Here is a 23,945-nt window from a genome sequence, read left to right as displayed (position 1 = left end):
TCCCCCCAGAAGGTTCCCAGCTCTCCAGCAGGGATTGCTTGTTTCCCCTGAGGGAGCCAGGCTTTCTCTGCTCTTTACTGAAAGTTCACATTGACCTTCAGCCTCCTCAGTCACTGGCAAAGTGGAGCCTTGCGTGTGCCCTTGGACTGTCCTCACCTCCAGGCTGCAGTTCTTTTCCTTGTAGGCTTCTTCCTTGCCTTGGGCACACGACTTTTCTCCTTCCCGAACTCCCCCTTCACACCCCTGCTGTCTTCACCCTGGTTCTGTATGTCTCAGAGGGATGGGGTGCGAGTCGCCGGCACACGGTTTGGCTCTGTTCACAGCTTCCAGTTTCCAGCATGTGGCTGCTTCTCTAATCTATGAACTGGGGGCCCAAAGCTAGAAATTACTCTAAAATACAGGTGAATTAAAATATTTTTTTAGGGACGCCTGGGTGGCTCAGTTGGTTGGACGACTGCCTTCGGCTCAGGTCATGATCCTGGAGTCCCGGGATCGAGTCCCGCATCGGGCTCCCAGCTCCACGGGGAGTCTGCTTCTCTCTCTGACCTTCTCCTCGTTCATGCTCTCTCTCACTGTCTCTCTCTCAAGTAAATAAATAAATAAATAAAATCTTTAAAATATTTTTTTAAATATTTAATTTATTTATTTGAGAGAGAATGAAAGTGAGAGAGAGAGAGAGAGATGGATAGCCCGAGTGGAGCAGGGGAGGGACAGAGGGAGAAACAGACTCCCCACTAAGCGGGGAGACCAAGGTGAGGCTCTATCCCAGAACCCCAAGATCCTGACCTGAGCTGAAGGCAGATTCTTAATCAACTGAAGCACCCAGGTGGCACCCCCCACCCGAAAAAAAGTTTTAAAAAAGTATCCAGTGGCTGAGGTAGAACAAAGTCAGATACATACTCAGCAACCAGGATGGCTTCCCACACTAACTCAAGAATTGAAGGACAGGAGAACGAATTACCCGCCCTTTTTTGATTCACGCTTTTCTACCTCCCCATCCGTTGTAGAATTAGCTGTTTTTCCTTAATAAAATCGTCTTAGAACAGTTGCCTGGGGCAAGGTGGGGGATGACTGGGAAGAGGGCATGGAGGAACATTCTGGAGGGAAAGAAATTGTTCTGCGTTCATTTATACAAACTGGTGACATAGCTTAAGATCTGCGCCTTTTACTCCGTATCAATTCTATCTCAGTTTAAAAATAGAAAAAAAGTCAAACCAACAATTTGGCTTCTGTCGCTAATGCCCATATGCGGCAGTATGTTGACGGAAAATTAATGTGAAAAAGAGAAATAATACACCATTGAGAAGCGTGTTGCGAGCATGGGCAGGCGTGATTCGTGGGTAGGGTCGGGCTGTCTCTAGTCGCAGGCTGCTGAGCCACTTCTGTAATGTGTTTAATTCCTTCCAATTGTGCACTTGGTTAATTACAGTCATTACTCTTCCCTTCATTGAACAAGCTTGGGGATTCCTTGAAGTGATTCTCTTAGCAGGACTGTGTTGGATTTTCCCAAGTCTGGTGACCTCCTCAGATGGTGGTGTGTGGTGGTCCATCGCCGGCGCTCAGGAAATGATCTGTTCTCACCACTGGGTGTTTGGTGGGGGTGGTTGTGTGGTGAATCTTGGAGTCAGCAAGTCATGCCTGTCAGGCCTCTGAGCACAGTGAGGACACTCATGGGCTCTGCCCGCCAACCCAGCCTCACCGAGGTCCAAGCTCACCACGTTTCAAAAACCGGGTTATTCACTGCAGTGCTCTTTGAAGTAGCAAGAGTAGAGACAGTCTGCATGTCCATCAGTGGGAGGTTAGTTAAAGAAATTATGGCTTGTCCATATAACGTAATATTGAAAAAAGAGTGAGGATGCTTCTCTGTGTACAAATTTGGAAGGTTTCAGGCTATAATGTTCAATAAAAAAACAACAGAGTGTATAATATGAGTGCAATAGAATATGAGTGTGTGTGTATCTTTGCCTATATATATAAAGGAACATTGAGCGGCATCTGGGTGGCTCAGTTGGTTAAGCCTCCGATTCTTGACTTGGGCTTAGATCATGATCTCAGGGTCGTTAGATGGAGCCCTGCCTCAGGCTTTGTCCTCAGCAGGGAATCTGTTTCTCCTTCTCCCTCTCCCTGTGCCCCTCCCTGTCCACTGGCACTGCTCTCTCTCTCTCCCAAATAAATAAATCTCTCTTTAAAATTGCATTTATTTTATTTGATGGAGGAGGAACACAAGCAGGGGGCATGGGAGAGGGAGAAACAGAATCCCCACAGAGCAGGGAGCCCCATGCAGGGCTTGAGCTCAGATCATGACCTGAGCTGAAACCAAGAGTTGGACGCTCAACTGAGCCACCCAGGAGCCCCTCCTAGTTAGACTTTAAATCAGCTATTTTAAATATATTTAAAGAGGCAATGAAACCATGTTTAAATAATGAAATAAAATTTTGAGAATGTTATCTCCCCCAATAGAGAATATCAGTAAAAAGATAGAAATGATAAAAAAAAAAGATCAGATAGGAGTTCTGGAGTTGAGAAAAACATGGACTAAAATGAAAAATTCACCCCCATGTTTCCACAACAGGTTTGAGCAGGCAGGAGAAAGCATCTTGACTTGAAGAAAGACCAATTCAGACGATCCACTTTCAAGGAAACAGAAAAATGAACCCAGCCCCAGAAATCTGTGGGATATCATCCAACATACCAACATACATGTTACAGGAGTCCCACAAGGAGAGGAGAGAGAGGAAAGAGTGCACTAAAGAATATTTGAGAGGCACTTGGGTGCATCAGTCAGGTAAGCACCAAGGGCATTTATGACTGGGGCACATCTGCCCTGTAAAAAAATAAAATAAAATAAATGGAATCCTTTAGGCTGAAATGGAGGGACAGTAAATCAAATCTGTCTGACTCTTGATTATGGCTCTGGTCATGACCTCAGGGTCCTGAGATCAAGCCTCACATGGGTTCAATGGGGAGCCTGTTCTCCCTCTGTTCCCCCCTTCTCTCTCTCTTCTCTTTCTCCCAATCATAAATAAATAAATCTTTAAAAAAGAATATTTGAAAAAATGTCAGAAAACTTCCCAATTTTAATGAAAAACATTAATCTGTATGTCGAAGATGTATATCGAACTCCAATAGAATAAGCTCAGAGATAGGCTAAATACCAACACACATATCAGAAGACAAAAACAAAGAACCTTGAGAACAGCAAAGAAGAAGCCACTCATGGGGTAGAAAGATCCTCAGTAAGATTAACATCTGATTTCTCATCAGAAACCATGGAGGCCAGAAGGCTATGGCATGATCTGTTTAAAGCACTGGAGGAAAGAAACCCTTTTTTTTAAAAAATTTTATTTATTTATTTTACAGGCAGAGATCACAAGTAGGCAGAGAGGCAGGCAGAGAGAGAGAGAGGAAGAAGCAGGCTCCCTGCTGAGCAGAGAGCCCGATGTGGGGCTCGATCCCAGGACCCTGGGATCATGACCTGAGCCAAAGGCAGCGGCTTTAACCCACTGAGCCACCCAGGCGCCCCGGAAAGAAACCCTTTTAATTAAACATTTTATAACCAGCAAAACTATCCTTCAAAAATGAAGGACAGATTGATTTCGCTAGATGGGGGTGCCTGAGTGGCTCAGTAGCTTAAGCCTCTGCCTTCCCCTCAGGTCATGGTCTCAGAATCCTGTGATTGAGCCCCACATCAGGCTCTCTGCTCAGCAGGGAGCCTGCTTCCCCCCCCCTCTCTCTGTCTGCCTCTCTACCTCTCTGCCTACGTGTGATCTCTCTGTCAAATAAATAAATAAAAATCGTAAAAAAAAAAAAAAGACTTTGCCAGATGAGCAAGCACCAAGGGCATTCATGACTGCGGCACATCTGCCCTGTAAAAAAATAAAATAAAATAAACGGAATCCTTTAGGCTGAAATGGAGGGACAGTAAATCAAATCTGCATGAAGAAACAAGGAACCCCGCTAAAGGAAACCTTATAGGTAAATGTAATAGGCAGCACAGTGTATTTTTCGTTTGTAACTCTCACTTCTCCGCCTGATTTAATTGCATAAAGCACTAATACATCATCTGTAGGCGTGGGTAACGTATAAAGCTGTAATTGTAGGACAATACCAATATGGGAAGGTTCGAGAATCGAGCTATAGTGGAACAAAGTCACTGCGTATTATTGAAATCAAGCTCGTATTAACTTGGACCAGGATGTTAGTTACACCCCAGGGCAACCACCGAGAAGACAGAAGGGCGTGGCCCGCTGTGTCACCTGCCAGGGACCGTTTAGAGGAGCCCTGCGGACCGACTGCTTGGTTCTGGCGACATGGAGGTCCCAGGTGCACTGCTCTGGGGGTGGGCGGGGGGCGGGCTGACCGGAGGGGTTCAGGCAGAATGGGAGAGAAGGAAGTAGAGAAAATGAATACGGTAACGCTTCCATGAACCTTGCTGGAAACGGAAGCAGAGAGGCGGGGATGGGGTGAACGCTGAGAGGTCGCTCACTGGGTTTGCCTGCAGGTGGAAAAAACTATGTGCGTCTCTCTGTGTCCTGCGGAAGAATTTTGGAGATCGCCCGAGGACTACTGGCGCGTCGTGCTTCCCACCCGAACGCCCCAGGCACTGCGTCTTGGGTTATTGGGGGGGGGGGGGTATGCACACACCCACTGCAGGGCAGACTAGTATCTAGAGGGCAGGGCGGGAGGCGGCAGAGGCGCTGTGAGCTCCGGCTGGGGCGGAGAGCTGGCGGAGGGTCGGGCCCAGGGCCCACGCCCCGCCGCCCTGGACCCGGCCCCGACCCGGCCCCGGGAACTCCCCTCCGCGCGGCCCGCAGTCGCGGTTTCCCAACTAGGGCGAAGGGCAGCGCCGAGGCTACGACGCGGGGGTGCGGGGGTGCTGGGGGCTCCTCTCTGCCCGCGAGCGCTGGACAGCCTCCCATTGGCTCCCCTCGCTCCGCCCTCGGTCCCCATTGGCCACGGCGCGAGCGCAGGGGCCGAGCACGCTGTCCCGCGCCGCGCAGCGTGTGGCCGGCCAAGGCGGTGGGGCCAATGGGAGCGCCCGCGGGGCGGGGCCGCGGACGCCGGGAGCCCCGGCGCGGGCGAGTCGGTAAACAGATCCGGGGCGCGTGCGGCGCCGGCGCTGCGGCTGGCGTGCGCGCGCAGGCGGCGCGAAGGTGACCGCGGAGCTCCGCTTCCTGCCGCGGGGTAAGGCTGCGGCGCTTGGCTGCCGCGCGCTCCGGGGGCACAGCGGGCCTCGCCTTACACTCGCGCGCGCCCTTCCCGCGTCCCGCTGCACCGCGGCGGCTTCCCGTGGCCTTTCCGCTCGTCCGCCCGCCGCGCCTGCCTCCTCGGAGCCCCCGCCCGGTCGTCCCCCTGGCCCGGCTGTCCCAGGGTCTTCGCTCCCGTGGCCCGGCCCCGCTGTCGGGTTTCACGGGGGTTCGGGGTGTACTTGGAGAAGGGCCCCTTCTTGGTCCTTTTCTCCGTTCGCTTTTCCTGGGCCTTTGGGCTAAATTCCCTTGAGCGGCTGCCTCTCCCTAGCCCCAGCCCCCCGCCACACGCAGTGTGCCTGTCTGCCTCGGGGACAGGAATGCTGCCAGGTCAGGCCTGGGTGCTGGGGCTCTCCACGTGGCTGAGAAGTGCCAGCCTCCTGAAGGGCCAGAGGCTCTCGACTGGCCGGGCACAGCCCATTGGAACACATGTCCTGCTTCCTGGGGCATTGGGTGTGCCTGACACAAGACCCAAGAGCCGGGCCTGCCAAGCTTAAGTGGTGACCAAAGGAGCCCAGAGTATGCGTGATACCAGCCTGCCCGCTGTCCTGTTGTGGAAGGACAGGTCATCCTTCCAGGAGGGCTCTTCTGAGAAGAGACAAGGGGGTGCTCTTGGTTCACAGGAGCAGAAACCTTAAGACAATGGCGTTGGCTCTGGGTATTTTGTTCAGCCTTGCATTAATGCAGGCAAGGGTTATTATAATTTATGGCCTGACCTTGTGCACCTCAGAGGAAAAGTGACCTAGATGGTCTGAGCATATTCCTGTGTGTCGCCTGAGACAGGGCTTTCCAGGCTTCAGACTCCACGTTTGGGCTGGACAGTTCTTTGCTGTGGGAGGGTGACTTGAGCTTTGTCCACTAGAGTCTGGAAGCAGCTCCCCACCCCAACACACACACTAGTGTGACAACCAAGTATTTCTCCAGACGTTGCCGAATGTCTCCTAAATGTCAAAATCGCCCTTGGTTGAGAACCATTGAGGTCCCAGTGCTGCCAGAGGGGCGTGCTGGGACCTGCCTATGAGTAGTTGAGAAGTTTGGCAAAGGGTAGTGCTGTGCCCCCTGCCCTAAACCAGGGATAGAAGCCGTATAGATGGGCTTCCAAGGGGACTTCGCCTCTGCACCTGGAGGGACAGGAGAGCGATAGGAGGTAGAAACTCATGGGCATCCACTTTGCCTGCTGGATGCAAGGCAGTGACTGGCTGGGTCCAGAGTGCAAAAGGAGAAGGCTGGTGGTTTCTGTCTTTGGAGACTTTGCAAGAGGGTGGGGGATAGGCATGTGAAATAACCATGGGACCGTTTTTAAACGGTGATCAAACAAGTTCAAGCTTCTGAACCCTGGCAGAAAGGCCAACTCCGTTATCCACAAGGGGATGCCTTAGTCCTCTTGCTGTGTCTTGTGATGTGGGAAGGGGCTGGCGCTGGGTGTGCAGAGTAACTGGCTGCATTTCAAGCTGACGTGTGGGGGTGTTTACACGTGCTGTGTGCCCCTCCATGAGAGCGTGCAGCACGGACACATATATCATTTGTAAAGGTCCTCTGTGGTCGATGGAAGCATCGGTGTCAAAGATGCAGAGAAAGATGCTTTACGTCTGAGTCTAGATGTTGCCCTAAATATAACCTGGAGTTTATTTCCCAAAGTTCTAAGTACCAAATCAATGGGGAATGCAGAATAGCTGAAGAACAGTGATTATGGCATAGAGCAGGGAAGGCTATCTTAAGCCTCTTCCTCCCATGAATTTCCCTGTCTTGTTCACTCATCCTGTGGGTGTGTACCTGGGTTTTCCCGTTACATTCCTTGGTTAGGTAGGCCGTCTTTTTGCGCTCCCTTTGTTGCCACTGGAAAAGGATCCGGACAGAGAGGTCACTTCTCCTTTCTCAAAAAGAAGTTTAGAGAAGTCCAAACATGGTAGGATAATTTTCCACCAAGAGCTACGGACACTGAGTCATTATCTTTGTCATCTGAAACAAGAGCTGTGTGCAAAATTAGACAGGAATATTTAGATGAGCGCTCTTGATCTGACAGTGGCGTCTGGAAATAGTTCGTGCATTCCTGCCGAGTAACGGCCAGGAACTTGGAGCCAGTGGAAGGGAGAGAGTGGCGTGGGGCGTTCAAGGTCCACATCTTCAAGAGTGGCTCCTCTGGGATGGGCGAAGTCCGGGGACCCTGAGGCAGGGCCAGTACCCTGGGCACAGGACGTGAGAGGGGGCTTCTGCCCACACTTTTTACAAGCCGAATGGGTACCCGCTGGTCTGTCCGCAAGCATATTGTTCTTGTGGGGTTCCAGGTTCCTGAGCCCTTGACCTCTTGCTTTGAGGTCAGGGGCCCACAGAGTATTTTAAGTTGGAAATGACCTTGAAAATGTCTTTTTATTCTTCATACTTGGGAATGATTTATTTTCAGTGGGTGCATGTAGAAAAGATTCATGAGAGAGCCAAGTGTTTTTCGCTCAGATTTACATTTCGGGGTATTGTAAAATAGTGACTGTGCTCTTGTCCCGAGAACCCTAGACTTGTGGTTTTTTTGTTGTTTTTTTTTTTAATGTCCTCATATCCTACCTGGGCTGGGGCAAAAGGACTACACTTGGTCCAAACCTGGAAAAATCCCTGTGTGCTCTGAGGGTCGGTGCCCTTCCACACCCTGCCCCTGAGGAAGAGCCCACTCTGGAACCGTAGGCGGATCTGGTTTTTACTCCTCACTGAACACCTCTCGATGGATTGACCTCGTCAGGCACGGCATTGGGAATATCGAAGTGAACAGCTCCTGGGTCCCTGAACTGGGGGGCCTTATAGTAAGGGCCCTCAGTGTGGTTTGGACTAGGAGCTCTGGGTGGAAACTGAAGGCTTCTTGGAGGAGGAGCATTGGGGGGGCTTTGAGGATGAGCAGGATTTCAGCAGGGAGAGGCAGGAGTTTGGCAGGGGTAGGGTCAGGGGTCAGTGCTTCCCAGACTTCCCAGCAGTAAACCTGGCTCGGCATTGCTAAGTTGCAGTGGAAGTTTCTAGGCACTCATTCCTGGGAGCTGTTAGCGGTCCAGGGACCACTGTGTGCCCCGCCCTTATGGTTTGGGTGAGTTCAGGTGAGGCAGAGCAGTGCTTCCACACATTTTCTCTCAGCACTGGGCTCGGGGGCCAGGAGGGCTTGGCTCTGTACTTGTGGCAGTTTCCAGCTGAATTCCGTTCAGGCCAGAAGGGTTGCTGAGCACCCACGGCTCCTGAGGCCAGCGGCAGCCCAGAGGGCCCCGGAGAGAGACAGACAGAGACAGAGCGTGAGTGTGAGCCCCCTGCCCTGATATGGGCACAGTCCGGGGGCTGTTTCTCGACAGGACCCACAGAGGGTACTGGCCCTCTGCTGTGGGGACCCAGGGTGGAACACAAGCTGGTTCTGCTGGAGAAAGGCTGGGAGAGTGCTTGCTGGGGCCTGAAAGGTGGGTGCGCCCCCCCCACCGCCCCGCACCCCAGAGAGAAGTGCTTAGAGGCTAAGGCCAGCGGGGCAAAGGTCTGGCGGCCAGAGGGTGTGGGGAGGGTGCCAAGGTGGGTTGATATGTGCAGAACAGGCAGGGATACCAGTGAGGCTGGTTGTGAGAAATGAGTGTGGTCTGAGTCCAGGATGCAGGAGGGACGTGGCATGCGAGGCGTGGATTCGAGAGTATAGAAATCTGTGCGGGTGGAGGTCCAGATTAAGTGGCTGGCTGGGCACTGACGGCTGAGGTTTCTAGTTGTGGGGAGGAGCTGTTTGGGGTGGGTGGCGGTGTCCCTGCAGAAAATGGGCTGCGGGAGGAGGGGCTCGTTTGGGGGAAGACAGACGTGATGTTCTAGACACGAAGGGGTTGAGGTACCTCTGGGACTCCACACCCCCCCCTCCTTATGTTAAGATTTAATTTGTGTGTGGTGGGTTCACCCTTCCTACTAAGTAGTTGTGCAGTTTGAGAGACGTGGATGATGTCGGGGCACCTGGGCGGCCCAGTCGGTTGGGCAGCCGGCTCTGGTCATGATCTCGGAGTCCTGGGATGGAGGGACCGAGCCCCGCGCCAGGCTCTGAGCTCAGTGCGCAGTCGGTGAGATCCTCTCTCTCCCTCTGCGCCCCGGCCCTGTTTCTGCACACACGCTTTCTCTCTCTCATAATAAGTACATCTAAATGGTCACATAATCCTTACTACAGGCAGACACGTTCCCTATGCCCGTTCATTGGTGCCTGTGGGACTTTGAGGGGTGCTGTGGTGTGTGTGTAACTGGGTTCGTTCTAGAACCGCCTTGGCGGTTGAGATGGCCTGCCCCGGCTGACAGCGGGGATGCACAGACCTAGGGCAACTCTGGGAACAGGGAGGAGCCGTCAGCAGGGGAATTTTTATATTTGGCCCAGGTAGGTGGAGAGAGAGCGCTTGTGGACGTGAGAGGGAACCTATTCCTGGAAGGAGAGAGTGAAGCAAAATCAAGCTGGGTGGGGAGCGTCCTCTTGGAGGAGGGGGGAGGAGCTGGGCTGGAAGGGGTGGGCTGGTTCCCAGGGCCCTGAGACTCGAGCTAGAGGGGGTGCGCGCAGCACATTGCCTCTGGGGGAGCAAGGAGGCAGCTGCAGGCTGAGTGGATGGGAGCCCCGCGGGCTGGGGCGCCGGAAGAGAAAGCGGGGCGGGCGTCCTGTTGTGCCCTCCCGCCCACCAGGCCCTGCTTCTGCCCGCTGCTGAGGAACTGGTGGTTCCTGGTGGGCAAGTGAGTGTGCCTGTGAGTGCATGTGAGTGCAAGTATGTGTGTGAGTCCTTGAGTGTGTGAGTGTGCCACTTTGCGAGTGCAAGAGTGTGCATGTTTGCAGAGGTGAGTGCAAGTACGTGAGTTGTGGGAGTGTGAGGTGGTGTGTGAGTACACAAGAGTGCATGGGTGTGTGAATGTGAGAGCAGGTGAGTAGGTAAGCATGAATGTGTGAGAGCGTGAGTGCATAAGTGTGTACCCTGGTGGGTGTCCATATGTGTGAGTACAGGTGCAGGAGTGTGGGCTTGGGTATGTGAGTGGGTTGTGAACATGAATGCATGAGTGTGTGCCCATGTGGATGTGTGTGAGTGCGAGTGGGGGTGTGAGTACGTGCGTGTGGCGAGTGGTGTGATTGTGAGTGCAGGTGCATGAGTGTGTGCATGAGTGTGAACGAGTGTGGTGGAGAGGCAGGGTGGTAGGTTTCCTGGAGGCAGAAGAGACCCAGGCTGGACACCCCCTGGTCCCCAGGGTCTGTCTCCCCACTAGGTCTCTTGTGGTGCCTGGACCGGGCGGCGCTCGGTTCTAGGGCAGCATTCTTCCCAGACCTTGTGAGCTCTGCGTGTGCAGAGCAGCCCTGGCCAGGGATGAACAGCTTCCTGTGCTCCAGGGATGCATGGGTCCTAGTCTCTGGGAGCTGGGGACCGCTGTGGGTTTCTGAACAGAAGGAAACGAGGAAGCCCAGGCCCGAGAAGGAGAACGGGTGTGCCCGAGGTCACACGCGGCGGGTGTCCCTGGGAGTGGGGGGCTCAACGTCCATCCTCTGTCCCCACACTGCCCCCATCTGGGCACTAGAGGCCCGGTGGGGACATCCTGCCATCAGTGGGGCTGGATGCAAGGTCGTGGGGACCGTTCACACACATGCAGCTCTTCGGGTGAGGTCCAGAGCCTGGGGTCAGGCCTGCAGTTCCTTCCTCCTGCCTGGTGTGTTTGCTCTGTGGCGCTGGCCCTGGCCAGCAGGAGGGTGGGGGTTGGAGTAGATTGCCCTAAGGCCCCTAGGCGGTTACTATTTGATGGGAGCCAGAGCAAACATGTCCTGTCCCTGAGGTCGGGGAGAAGTTTGTGGCTCTCCCTCCCACGCATGCTCACTGCCAACATGTGATAAAGCGCGGGGTGGTCCCCACATACAGGTGGGACCAGTGTGGACCTCTGCGCTGGTGGGCCAGGCCTGCCGTCTTGCCCCTCTTTTTCCTTTTCGATTTCTCGTAAGCAAGGAGTGGGGCAGGACAGCAAGCACTAGAGGTGCTTCATCCTGCATGGGTGCCCTGGGGGCCGTGTATGCAGTGCCAGCACCCAGGTTTTCGTCCTCTACCCCCACCCTGTGAGCATAGGGCTGCCGCTGTGTGTGGGGGGGTTGTCTCAGGGTGGTTGGGGATGGGACCCCTGGGTTCTAGGTGTCGGGGCTCCATCAGTTAACAAGTACCGTGGGTGCAGACAGGTGTTCAGCTCCAGGGGCGGCCCCCTTGGGGAATGGAGAACTGGGTAAGAGTCCCCTGTCTAGGAGCTCACCGTGCAGCAAGGGAGACGGGACTGCTGCGCGGTCACACGGGCCAGCTGGAGGTGACCCCAGGCCATGAAGAGGTGCAAGAGTTTAGACGAAGATGAGGGTGGGGGCTGTCATTCTGCAGGGTCTACTACTCTGTCATTGGGCAGAGGAAGTGGTATTCTGGGGGTGGGTAGGAGGCACATGGAGGTAGGAAAACCCCTGTGTGTGCACATGTGTGTGTACGTTTGTGTGTGTATGCATGTGTATGTGTGTGTGTGCATTGGGGGAGGCCATTCTGGCAGAAGCACTGGGGCATTGGGGGTGACCTAACCCCGGTGATCCTCTTCCCGTTTCTGTCCCTGAGTACAGTTGTCTGTCAAGGGTGGTTTCTTGTCTGGGCCAGGTCCCTAGTTCTAAAAAGCCCTGGTCTTTGTATGCACACATCGCGGCAGTGTCCCTGTGTGGGCTTGGTGTGGTATGTGGAAGGGCGGCTAGTAGAGGCTGGTACTGGGAGCCTCGTGGCGATCTGAGGACCGCGTGCCCAGTGTCACCTTCTGGGTCATGCACACTGTGAGGTGGCCTTCAGCGTGGGGCTTCTGCCTCTCTCTGCCCTTTGTGTCTGAGACAAGAACCAAGCCGGCCCTGAGGGGCTGGGCCTGCTGGTTTTGGGAAGCTGATGCTTTTAGTACAGGTACCTTGGGAGCTTTCCAGAAGGGGCAGTTCTGAGAGCCAGTTGCCCCTTGAGATCCCTGCCAGCTCCAGAGTTCCTGTGTCTCCAGGAGACTGTTGATTTAAAATGTTGATTTACTACTTTGGGGGCTGGTCTCTTAGCCTCTTTCGTCTCCGCCTCCTGGGCAGCAAGGAAAGGGCCGGAGCCTGCGGTCAGACCAGGGTGGAAGGCCCAGTGCCTGATGCCCTTGGGAGCCGTGGAGATGTCTGCTCCTTGCTGAGCTCGCTGCCCGCTCTTCGTAGGGACTGCACCTGTTGTGGGAGGGCAGGGAGTTGAGTGAAGTGATGGGCACACAGAGGGGACTGTGTTTGCCGCTTGTGACTAAAGCGATTTCTCTGGAACAGTCTATGTGAAGTGGAAGTGTTTTGGAAGATGAAGAGGGTGGAGCTGGTGAAAAGCATTTTGGGAGTGGGGCCTGCTCCGTGGGCTCTGTGGCGCCCCTGGGCTGTGCACGGTGCCTTGTGGGCAGGGACCCTCAGGAGTGGTTCAGATGTTGAACCGAGCCTCAGAAGGCGTGGGGCACCTGGGTCCTGAGAGCCAGCGGGACCCTGCTGTTGGGAACAGGAGTGTGTTCTGAGCTGGCTCCGGGGTAGTCCAGCCCCAGGCACAGCACTTGGCACATGCTTGGCACCCAGGGCTGTTTGTGGGGTGACCCAAGAGTGATCTGCTAGAATACAGCCTGCCCTTCTTTTTCCTTTAAAAAAATAGACTCCGTATTCGTTTCCTGTGGCTGCTCTGACAGATTACCTCAAACCCAGCAACTTAAAACACTGCAGATTTGTTATTTGATGGTTCTGGAGGTCAGAAGCCTGAGCTGGGATGTCAGCGTGGCCTGTCCTTTCTGGAGGCTCCAGGGCAGAGTGACCCTGGCCTTCCCAGCCTCCAGGGGATGGCTGGACTCCCACCTGTCTGACACCTGCCCTCCAGCCGCTGCTTCTGTCCCCCCTCGCACGGACGTGAGGACCCCGCGATCAGTTGGGCCCATGCTGGTAATCCCCTATCTTAAGGATCTTTACCTGAATCCCACGTTCAAAGCCCCCTCTGCCATGGAAGCTGACACTGTCACTGGTTGCAGGGCTCAGAGTGTGGACATGTCTGTGAGGTTGTGACCCAGCCTGTGCACTTGAACAGACCCATTTCAATACCTGATTTCACTTTAGAGGAAACTCCTCGACCACAGCTCCAGGTCCCCACCTAGGGCCCTGTCCACCTTCTTGCGTGACCGTGCAGTGACAGTGGTCGTTCATGTGGTCACGATCAGTGGGTCGGGAAGGAGTCGGGGTCAGATATAGGAGCCTCCCACCAGGGACTTGGAGTTGGGCTGGAGAGAAGAGGCATCTGTGTGCCAGAGAGGGAGGTGCAGAGCAGGGCAGGACCTGGCCAGCCTGGAAGATGAGGACAGTGAGGGGAGACTCGCCGAGAGCGAAGGGTCAGCTCACGCTCTCGAGTAAATGTGGTGTGTCTGTACATTTCGGGGTACTTCGCCTCTCCTGCTTAGATAGGATGCTGCTGTGATTTCCAGGTGAAAAACAGGTTCCCGCGTGGCCCAGGAGCAGGCCTGCATTGGCCGGCTGGTCAGGACAGAGCTGGTTCCCAGGCTCCAAGGCTGGCCTCATTGCATACAGGGCTCTCCCGGCCTCAAAGGGGGTGGGGTGCGGCTTGGGGTCCAGGGGCAGGCTTGCTTGCCGGGGCTCGGGGCTCCGAGCTGTGCTCAGAGTCGTGCTTGGGCACGGGGGTGAGCAGAGGCTGGGTGGGAGGCCTGGGTTGTGAGTGTGCTGCCTCCAACCTCAGGCCCAGGAGCTTGGGCATCTCCTGTTGATCCTTTAGACAGCTCGAGCCATCTGAGCAGGGGCTTAGCGTGATGAAGTGGATTTGGGGATGGTTATTAGGTGGTAGAGTGTGTGGTGTGTGCAGACAGAGAGGTCGTGGGGATCAGAGTCCTCCCCCCCAGTACTGTTCCTCCCATAAAATACCGTGAAAGCTTCCTGTTTTCTCCTCTGGGAGAGGCGTTGACGGTGGTAAGGATCACCAGCGGGTGTTTATTTCTGGCCTCTAAGCACGCCCCGGGCACCACAGCAACAAGTCACACAGCAACCTCCCCCGCCCCCTGCCCCCGCAGAGGCTGGACTGCCCTCCCTGAGTCCCACGGAGTCAGATGTGACTCTGTCCCCGGCCCGAGCACCGGGGTATAAATAAGTGGGATTGTCTCCTCTCCCGAGCCTGAACCTCCTTCCAGAGCGTCTCTGCTCACAGTGATGAAGCCCTTCCGTGTGCCAGGCCCCTCGGGGTCCTGTGTGCTGCTGTCTGGGTTACCTGACCCGCTCCTGTGGGGAAACTGGCACAAAGAGACACTTGGGTGACTTTAGTTCAGCAGCAGAGGCAGGATTTGAACCTGGGGCGCCTGGCTCTGGAGCATCTCTGTGGGACAGGCACTGTTTGCAGGTTTTAAGCAGAAAATTTTAGGGAGTTTTAGTCAGAAAATGAAATTGCTGTCAGGACCCCGTGCTTGACGGGTGGGCATTTAAAAGGCCCCTTTGCAGTCAGTTCCGTTTGTTTACCAGAAGGAGGAGGCACCGCTCAGGACCCCTCTACCCCCCAACCCACTCCCTGTGCACCAGAGCCCTGGGTGTCCTTAAACGGGGGAGCTTCTCCTGCTGCTTCGATGAGCCACCCACCCCGGCCCAGTGCCCACCTGGAGGCAGCACCCTGGGAAGCCTGAGAGCGTGCTAATCTCCCGGGAGGTACCGTCCAGGGTACCCAGCGCTCTTCAGCTTGGGTTTTCCTCTTACCTATTAAAGCCAACAGACTCAAGTCTTTCCTGGCTCCAGTTCTTACAAGCTGTGTGACTTTAACCAAGTTACGGAACCTCTCTGTACCTTAGTGCCTTCATCTCAAACATGGACATGGTAACAGCACCGAGCTTATAAGAATGATTGAGGGAACACTTAGCTTACAGCCCGGTGGATGGTAGAGTCTCAGGGATAGCAGCTGTGGTTAGTGCACTGCAGCATGGAGACATCTGGGGACCCGGTGACAATCCGAGTGCCTGCTGCCCAGCAAGCCCTTGTGTGTGCTAGCACACGCATTTGCGCTTCTCACCAGCTCCAAGAAAGAGCCCTCCGGTCTAGAAGCAGCTTCCAAGGTCCTCAGCCTGGAAGCTGTCCCGAGGCCGGCTTTCTGTGGGAGAAGGGGGGACTTCCTGGGCGATGTGCAGGTTTGGGGGCTTCTGGGGGTGACTGGCAGCTGTGGGGACTGCGGGGCCCTGATAGCCTATCCCCCAGCAGGAAGGCAACTCCAGTCCCTGCTGCCGGGTGACAGACAGCAGGGGCTGTTTGTCTCTGTGTCTTCCTGGTCCGTCCTTGTGTGTTAAGTTGCCAGCACGGGAGGCTGTTTCTCAAGTTGCGGGCGAGACCCTGGGTGGCCCTCACCACCCTCACTGGCCCGAGGCCTAGAGCCCCTGCGAGACTCCAGTACTGGCCCCTGGACGTGATTTGGATGGCCGAGGGGAAGGGCACAGCCGCAGAGTTTTATGGCTTCGGGTCCTGAGGTGGTCTCTTCCTGATGTACAGCTTCCTCTCAGTCCCCTGGGGAAACAGTCACCCCGTGTTTCTTTTCTTTTACTCAGAGTAGAAGAAAAGAAGAAAGGTTTTAAGCACGTAAAGGAACTTTTCAGGGCCCATGCAGGCTGGAAACTGAGAACATTCCAGACCAAAGTAAAGTTTATTCTTGGCTGGGAGGGGGCAGAAGAAGGTCACCCACCGGTGTCCTCGCCCTGGGGCCTCTGGAAAAGGACCTTCAGCAGCCCTGTGGGAGGTGACAGTCGGGAAGGCCTGTGGTGGCCCTGAGGCTCCTTGTCTTTAAGCTCATTCATTTCTTTTCCAGCTTCTTGAGGCAGTAACAGGAAAAGAAAGGGCAGGTGGAGGGTGTCCCCAGAGCCAGGCTTTGGGGGAAGGGCGGCAGGGAGAAACTTGGGAGGGATCTTTGCCTCCAGGCCCCTGCGTGGGCCACCTCTCCTCCCTTTCCCCCTCATCCTCCAGAACAGGGATCTCAAAGTGGGGTTCTAGCCCGGGCAGCAGTAGCACCTGGGAATGTGTGAGTTCGGCAGGTTTCCAGGCCCACAACAGACCCGAGGCCCCAGCAGTGTGGCCCAGCAAGCCGCCAGGGGGGCTCTGCTTCCCGCTGAAGCCTGAGCACCCTGCCTCCGGCCCCCCCCCCAGGGGCCTCTGATTCTGGATCTAGATAAAACAGCCAGCAGGTGTGAGCCCGTCCCACACACTCCCACACACGGCAGCTTGTTTGAGCCTTCTAGAGACCTGTTGAGTTCATTCTGTTTCCGAGTATTTATGACCTGCCTGCTCTGTGTTGAGTAGGGAGCTGGGAGCGGGAGAAGGAGCGGGAAAGAGAGGTGTGGTTCTGGCCAACAGCCCCTCGGGGGAGGAGCAGTGACTCAGACGGATTTACAGCCCGCACTGCTGTGCTGGAGGAAGGACAGGCTGGGGGACGGGCAGGGGGTGCGTGTGTGGGTTTTGGGGTGGGACGTGTTGGGGGAGGGTGTCCCAGAAGAGATGATATTTGGGCCTGGAGCCGGGATGGGGAGGAAAGTGTGCTCCTGGCTCCTGGGCTGAGGCCGGCAAGAGGGCAGGGCTGGCCTGACTGGGACACAGTGAGTGCAGAGAACTGGGAGATGGACTGGGCTGTGGGGTGGCCAGGTCCCGAGAGTTCTTTCAGCCCCTTAGGAACCTCGGGGAGCTTGGAAGTGGTTTGGGAGCAGGGGCCGGGGGGCTGGGGGCAGGAGGGTCAGCTTGGGGCTGGGGCAGTCCTCCTGCTAGGAGCGGCCAGGGAGTCAGCGGAGGTGAGGAGTGGGTGGTGGTCACATTCCTCAGGATGGGGAGTCCGGGAGAGTGATGGGGGGGAGGTGAGGGCCATTTAATGCCGATGGGACATGGGGATGTCGTCGGGGTGACGTGTATGGGGCAGATGGCTGGATGAAGCTTCATGCATCCCCCAAGACAAAGAGTTTTCCTTTGGGGTCCTTCTCCCAGCCACCCTGAGGCTTTGGGGCCCCTCGGGGTGTGTGCCTTCGGAAATAGAACTACCCTGGCTTTGGTCAGTCCGAGCTGCTTGGCCACGCCATGTTTTAGAGCCACAAAGGTGATCCATCCCTGGCTTGGTACATCCCCACCAGGTCTCCAGCCCGCGGGCCCCTCAAGAGGAGAGGCGAGTGACCCACGGTGAGTCTGTCCTCTACCAGGAGTGAGCTCGTGTCCTGAGAGCCCCAGGAATGTCAGAGAATGAGGGGTCATTGGCGCATTCTCGGAACTTGGGGACTGTGTTTTCCAGCCTCTGTCCCTGGGGGGGTGAGCTGCGTCAATTTCTGTTCTTTCTCCACATAAGCTCTTTATTTCCGTCCTTTATGGCAGTTTAGCGTGTTGGGACCAGAAAGGGGAGCACCCAGAGCTCTCTCCTCTGGAGAGGGAGGAACTAGTGAGTGACACACTTAGTGGCCACAGCCTTGGCAGAGCTGGGACCCCACGTCCCTTTTCCTAGGACTCTTGTGGGGGATCTGCGGCCGCCTCTGCCTCTGACCCTTCTGAGTCAGCCTCTGCTGGCCTCTGGCCCTCTCCCTGGTGTCTGTCCCACTATAGAAGTGTCTGCCTGGCATTACACCTGTGGGCGCCCTGGGGCCAAGGGCAGGGTCACCAGGGCCTGCAGGGACTAGCCCCGAGCACCAAGGGGAGCCTTCTGGAATGTGGGATGGATCACTGAATGCCTTTTTGTTTTGGTGCTCGTACCTAGTAGGCACCCCCAAACAGGAGTGCTATCCCCCCACATCTGTTTGCTCACCCAGCACTTTTGACTGTCCCTTTCTTGGGGGAGAGTGGCGACACCAGGGACTTCTGGGGGCCACCTACCAAGCAGGCAGAGAGCCGCATGCTCAGTTGCTCTGGTACTTCTGGGCAAGGCCTTCTGGCCTTAGTAGTGCCTTCTGGCCATTGTTCCTCTTCCTGCTGTCCCTAGCTCAAAAAAAAAAGAAGTGCTTGGTGTTGATTAAGTGTGAAGGGCTGACTTTGTACTGACTGGAGGAGCCCAGAGATAAATACTTGTCAAAGTGAGGGCAGGCCTGGCCATCCACATGTGAATGGGCTCCCAAATGACCAAGTGTTGATTCGTAGCATCTGGTGATTTGAGGACAGCAGGTTTTGCCCCCCAGCGAGCAAGAGCAAGATGGTGGGATCTCTGCGATGTTGATCCCACTGGCACTTAGCAGAGGGCTAGCTGGAGTCGCCCTCCTCCCCGGCCTGGTGCCTGCGTTCGGGGTCAGACTCGGGCCCATCCCGGCTTTGCGGGGGATGAGGACGCAATCGTTCACACAAAAGAAGGCATAACTAAATAGTTGTTTTTTTTTTAAAGACTTATTTATTTGAGCCAAGGGGTGTGGGTGAGGTGAGAGGAGTGGGGGGAGAGAGACTTCCGAGCAGACTCCCTGCTGAGCACGGAGCCCAACACGGGGCTTGATCCCAGAACCCTGAGATCATGACCTGAGCTGAAACCAAGAGTCGGATGCTTAACTGAGTCACCCAGGCGCCCCACAGCCAGTTTTCAGTGTGGACCGTTTTTAGATGACTTACTCATTTGTCCCCTTGAAAGGAGTATACATGAACTAAACAAGTCAGGAGAATTGTTACTCATTTCTCCCAAATGCAGGAATTAAAAAAACTTTGGTCTATTTAGCATTTTTTTTTCTCAGGAACTTTTCCAAAGCATCCTGTGTAGTGGGTGTAATCCCAGCCCATCTGGGGGCTCTGCTCATTGCCACTGCGCTCAGGAGCCGGGCAGTGAAGACAGGCCTCTAGTGGGTCCCAGGCCTGTGTCTGCAGCGTTCAGGGCCGGAGGCTGGTCTTCCAGTTGGATCGCCTGTGGATCTGTGCAGGGGGCGGGTGAGGTCAGCGCCGGCAGGGCAGACCAGCCCCACGTCACTTCTCAGCTCTGCTCTAGGGACACTTCTGTTCATGCTTATAACTTGCATGAGAAATTCAGGGAGAATTAATTTTCACCTGGAGACAAAGTCTGAATTAAATAGGTCTTCGGAGGGTCTGTGGAAGATGTGGGATCCATTAGCAGACAAGCTGAGGTTTTGGAGTTATCGGAGACTGTGGTTCGTGGGTGGGAAGCTCGTGCCCTCATTAGCTGGATTGCGCTGAGAGGTGAGCACGGGAAAGGTCTAATTGGGGGCCCTTAGGGACGGTGGGGTATAGTGGGTGCCCTGGGCCACCAGCAAGGATCTTTCTGAACAGACGTGGCTGAGGCTTAGTCTCCATCCACCCTTGTATGTCCCCACCATCTCCTTCAGGAACCTTCTCTCTTGCTGGGGTCTGTGGGCTGACCGGGCAGGGGCACTGCGTCCCGTGTGCCCGTGTGCTGGGGGCTGGCGGTTTGAGCGCGGGCAGAGCCCTGTGTGAGCCTTCATTATGGGCTCTCTCCAGGCCTCCGCATCGGTCTGTGGGGCTCAGCTTTATTGCCATAAAGTGTGGGATCCCAGACCAGAGCCCTGGGTGTGATGGCAGCGGGTGATGGGCCCAGCCAGCCTCTCCCCTTCATCTTTTTTAAGGCTATGGTCACCTTCCAGAAACCTCCTTGGCTTTGGTGAGGGTGTAGGCCTTACCGGGGCGCGTCCCTGAGGGAATGCCCCAGGGCCAGTGGACCAAGCGTTTAGGAAGGCAGCCTGGTGTGGGGGGCACAGGGCAGAGCGGGCCGGGGTCAGACCCCAGGACCACTATTCGGGACACCATTCAGGATCGTGAACCACTCTGGCTTTGGTTTTCTCCTTTGTGGAGGAGGCGCAGTGATACCTGTGTCACTAAGTTGTTTCTGAAGGACCAAATGATGGTGAGTGGAGAGCGCTCCACCCGGGGCCTGATGGCTGCTGTCCTGATGTAGTGGCAAAGGCAGGTGACGGCGTGTTGTCTCTGTTCTCCAGGCTCCTGTGCCTTCCTTCTCCTTGTAAATGTGAGTAGCTGCACCCTTCCCAAGCTCAGGGTCCCTGCAGGACCCCTGGGCTGACCCCAGCTGCTCCGCTGTGACAGGCGGGCTGGAGGCAGCCAGCTGTGTTCGGAGGCCGCTGGGGCTATGCTGGAGGTCCTCAGAGTCAGAGCCTCCCTTCCCTCGTGTGAGGAGAATTCGGAGTCTGCGCGTCTCTGTGCCCGCAGCCTCCTTCCTGTTGGTCCAGGCCCCTTGTCCAGGGTGTACCCGGCCCTTCCTGGGCTCCCCCCGGCCTCACCCCTCCTTGTAGCAGGTCCCAGCTCCTCCCTGCCCCAGCCCAGAGTGCTCCCCGGCTGCTTCTCTGGGGTCCCCTGCTGCTCCTTTCTTTTCTGTGGGTTTTTTCAGCCCCAGCATGTCACGGGGACCCTATCCCCCCCGCCCCCCGCACGCAGCCCCGTGTAGGCTGTAGGAAATACTTGGGGAACGAGCGCACATGCTCCCCTGGGAGGCAGCCCTGGGTACGGTGGCTCTCTGGCTCTTTGGCCCTGGCCGACACGAAGGAACGCGTTTTACACTGCTACGGAGTAGAGGGAAGAGGATGGGTGCGCGCGGGGCAGCCAGGATCCGGAGAGCCCGCCCGCGCTGCGCTCCGGGGCTTTCCTCGCCGTCCTCTGTCCTGCTGCTCTTGGTTTTCATGCTGCTTTGGATTTCCCAGTTGGAGGGCGCTGGACTGCAGTTTGCAGACCCCACGGTGAACCATTCGTGGAGCCTGAGGGTGGGGAGGGGGCTGTGCATGTCCCTGGACCTGTGGGTGTCTGTCAGAGGCCCGCCGCCGGGCAGGCAGAGCAGGGGCAGCCGGTAGGGATGGGCAGCCCAGAGGGGTTGGGGTCAGGGCGCCCTGGGTCCTAGAGGGAGGTGTTTCAGGGTGGATGCTCCCTCGCCGACCTAGTTTGGCTCCAGGGGAAAGAGTGCTGGGCTGAATCAGAGCATCTGGCTCCATGTCCCTCTTCTGCCACTTGGTCGCTGGGAGACCTCGGGTAACTCACTTCACCTCTCCATGCCTTGGTGTCTCCTACGACCCAGAGCCCTGTCCCCATCCCCCACTGTCCTCTCTGTCCATCAGCCTGCACCAGAGGGGTCCGTCCAGTGGCCGGACCAGACCTGCTGATACCTCTGCCCAGACCTTGGGGTGGAGTTGCTCTGAGTGTGGGGCACCCCCTGACTGGCCTGCTCTCTTGCAGCCCTCCAGGATGGCCGCTATGCTGGGGGACACCATCATGCTGGTCAAAGGCCTTGCCAAGCTGACCCAGGCGGCCGCGGAGACCCACCTGCGACACCTGGGCCTCGGCGGGGAGCTCCTCGCGGCAGCCAGGGCCCTGCAGTCCGCGGCTGCGGAGCAGATCGGCTTGGTTTGGGGGCAGGTGCAGGTAAGGAGGCTGGCGGCAGTGGGTGGCAGGAGGGGCTGGCCTGGAGCTCTTGGCGAGGCCAGGATGGTGAACCAGGACACAGCAGGGGTGTTGGCTCGGGAGACCTGCTGTCCTTCCGGGTGCCTCACAGAGCTGGGACAGCCCCCCGGGAACTGGTGGCCCAGACCCCAGTTCCCTTTACAGATGAAGAACTTGCTGCCCGAGTGTGGCAGTCGTTCCCCGGGCCTGGCGAGGCACCCGCAGGTGCTCAGTGGCTGTCTGGCTTCCCCAGGACCAGGGAGCGGGGCTTGTCAGGAGACGGGCGGGACCTGGGTCTCCTGGCTTCGGGCTGGGAAGCAGCAGGAGCTCCCCTACAGATCTGGCTGAGGGCTGCTTTCCCGGTGGAACATGGGCCGTCCCGTGTAGGGCGTGGGGTGGGCACAGGTGCTTTTCTCATGCTGGCTTTACTCCCCACAGGGTCAGGATCAGCGCCAGGAGCCTTATGCCGAGAGCTTCGACGACCCAGAAGCAGAGTTCGCTGGGCCTGAGACTGCGGGGGCCCCTACAGATTTCTCGGCGGCCTCCTCTCCTCACCGGTCACCGCCCCCACCCTGGGATCACACTGGCAGTGAGGGCCCAGCTCCAGCCTACGTGGCCAGTGGACCGTTTAGGGAAGCCGGGCTCCCGGGCCAGGCTGCCTTCCCTCTGGGCATGGTCACTGGGAGGCTCTTTGGAGACCCCAGACATGCGCTTGCTGCCACAGGCCTTCCGCGAAGGTTCTTCCACCAGGACCAGCCCCCCGTGGGGGGCCTCACCACAGAGGACATTGAGAAGGCCCGGCAGGCCAAGGCCCGCCCCGAGAGCAAGCCCCACAAGCAGATGGTGCGTCCCGGAGGGCCAGGTGGAGTGGGACTGGGGTGGCCACTGCTCCCGGTGGCGCTGGTGTCAGTCCTTCCTCTGGGGACATTCTCTGATGCCGTGGTCTGGAGTTCTTGGGGACACAGAGGCCTCCTCTGGGTGGAGTATGCCGCCAGGTGGAGCCGCTGCCTTTGGGGGTGGAGCGGAGCAGTGGGGGGCTGCGCGGACCGCTGCCGGCTCGGCCCGTCCCGTCCGCCGATTCCGTGCGGTCTCTCTCCTTGCCCCCTCTAGCTCAGCGAGCACTCTCGGGAGCGGAAGGTGCCGGTTACACGGATTGGGCGGCTGGCCAACTTCGGAGGTAAGGTGGCTGTGTGCACCCTGGCCGCCTCGCCTGCCCTGGGCCATCCGCTCGGCCACCACGGGGCCTGCTTGGAGGTGGGAGAGGGTGGGGACCCGAGGGGTCCCGGGGAGGCCATTGGTGCCTGACTCAGATGCTCCTGACCCTTCTCCCCGGGGCATGGTCCGGTGACTGTATCCCACTCCGCCTCTGTCACCCCTGGGGGACCGTGTCTGCGGCAGCAGCCTTTCCCTCCTATCACTGAGCCCCGCTGCCGGGACAGGGCTGGGCAGTCAGCCTTCCTCACGGAGCCATCGAGCTCCCAGAGGGCTTTTTGCCCTGACCGGCCTCGCAGGGATCGCTGGCTCGACCCCCCGCAAGCTGGCAGGCGTCAGTGGACGGCTAAGCAGGGGCTGTGGCCTTGGGTTCTGTCGGGCAGTCTGTGCGGTTGGGAGCTCTCGCCTTTTCTTTGGAGCTTTGAGTCCTGTTGTGTCCAGTACACCTGTGCTGAGTCGCAAGATGATTTTGGAGTGACGCCCTCGTACCTGCTGCTGTGACCTCATGTAGTCCTCTCCGCTCCCGAGCAAGATGCAGGTCGCTGTGTGTCTGCACCCTGACCTGCTTGTCTGGCGCTTCGCTCGGGTGGGCTTCTACGTGTCCCGCCGTATACCGCCGTCACGCCCGCCCTGCCCTGCCCTGCGGCCGCTCCTCCCGGAGATGCCGTCCTGCTCCTCATTCGGGGTTGGCTCTGTGCCCCCGGGAGCCTGGCCCTCAGAGCTGGACCCGCGTGCGGGCTCTGACACTGAGTGACGGCTGCTGGTCTTCCCGATATGCAGAGCCCACTCATTGTATGGAGCTTTCTCGAAGCTTTTGTTCCGTTGCTGTTCCAAAATTTGGCATCTGCTGCTGCTTAGCTGCTACAGTGTCCAGTCCAAGGTACCATCTGCCCTTTAGGACGGAGACGTGGCTTTATTTCCTCACGTGGACTTGGATTCAATCAGTTCCTCAGGCAGCATTGTGACTGCCCAGGGTGCCGCTCCTGGGACGAGTTTGAGAACCTGGTGGCCTCCAGGGATCCTTACCCCACAGGAGCCTGGGCACTTCCTTGCTTCCCACAGGGGCTTCTGGGTGGGCGGCATTGGTTACCGGAGTGTTGCGTGGAGGCCCG

The 23,945-nt window shown here is 57.0% G+C and overlaps 1 protein-coding gene and 1 long non-coding RNA gene across 2 annotated transcripts in view; one reads left to right on the top strand and one right to left on the bottom strand.

The window, feature by feature from the left end:
• Nucleotides 1–160: 160 nt before the first annotated feature.
• Nucleotides 161–4,904, bottom strand: LOC309849653. Its single transcript, XR_014303813.1, has 3 exons — nucleotides 4,645–4,904; nucleotides 4,429–4,495; nucleotides 161–364 (listed from the first exon to the last, which is right to left on the bottom strand). It is a non-coding gene; the product is annotated as an uncharacterized lncRNA (long non-coding RNA).
• A 67-nt stretch (nucleotides 4,905–4,971) lies between these two features.
• The window catches only part of COQ8A (coenzyme Q8A), a 35,895-nt gene continuing 16,921 nt past the window's right edge, over nucleotides 4,972–23,945 (top strand). Inside the window, exons 1-4 of the mRNA XM_082702406.1 lie at nucleotides 4,972–5,184; nucleotides 21,418–21,603; nucleotides 22,060–22,464; nucleotides 22,732–22,798. Of these exons, the coding sequence (XP_082558532.1) occupies nucleotides 21,427–21,603; nucleotides 22,060–22,464; nucleotides 22,732–22,798 (649 nt within the window). The 5' untranslated portion in view covers nucleotides 4,972–5,184; nucleotides 21,418–21,426. The remainder of the gene's footprint in view (nucleotides 5,185–21,417; nucleotides 21,604–22,059; nucleotides 22,465–22,731; nucleotides 22,799–23,945) is intronic.

This window comes from Mustela nivalis (genome assembly GCF_964662115.1).
Source record: "Mustela nivalis genome assembly, chromosome: 16".
In the NCBI taxonomy this organism is placed as follows: domain Eukaryota; kingdom Metazoa; phylum Chordata; class Mammalia; order Carnivora; family Mustelidae; genus Mustela; species Mustela nivalis.
This window is presented reverse-complemented; position numbering and strand designations above follow the sequence as displayed.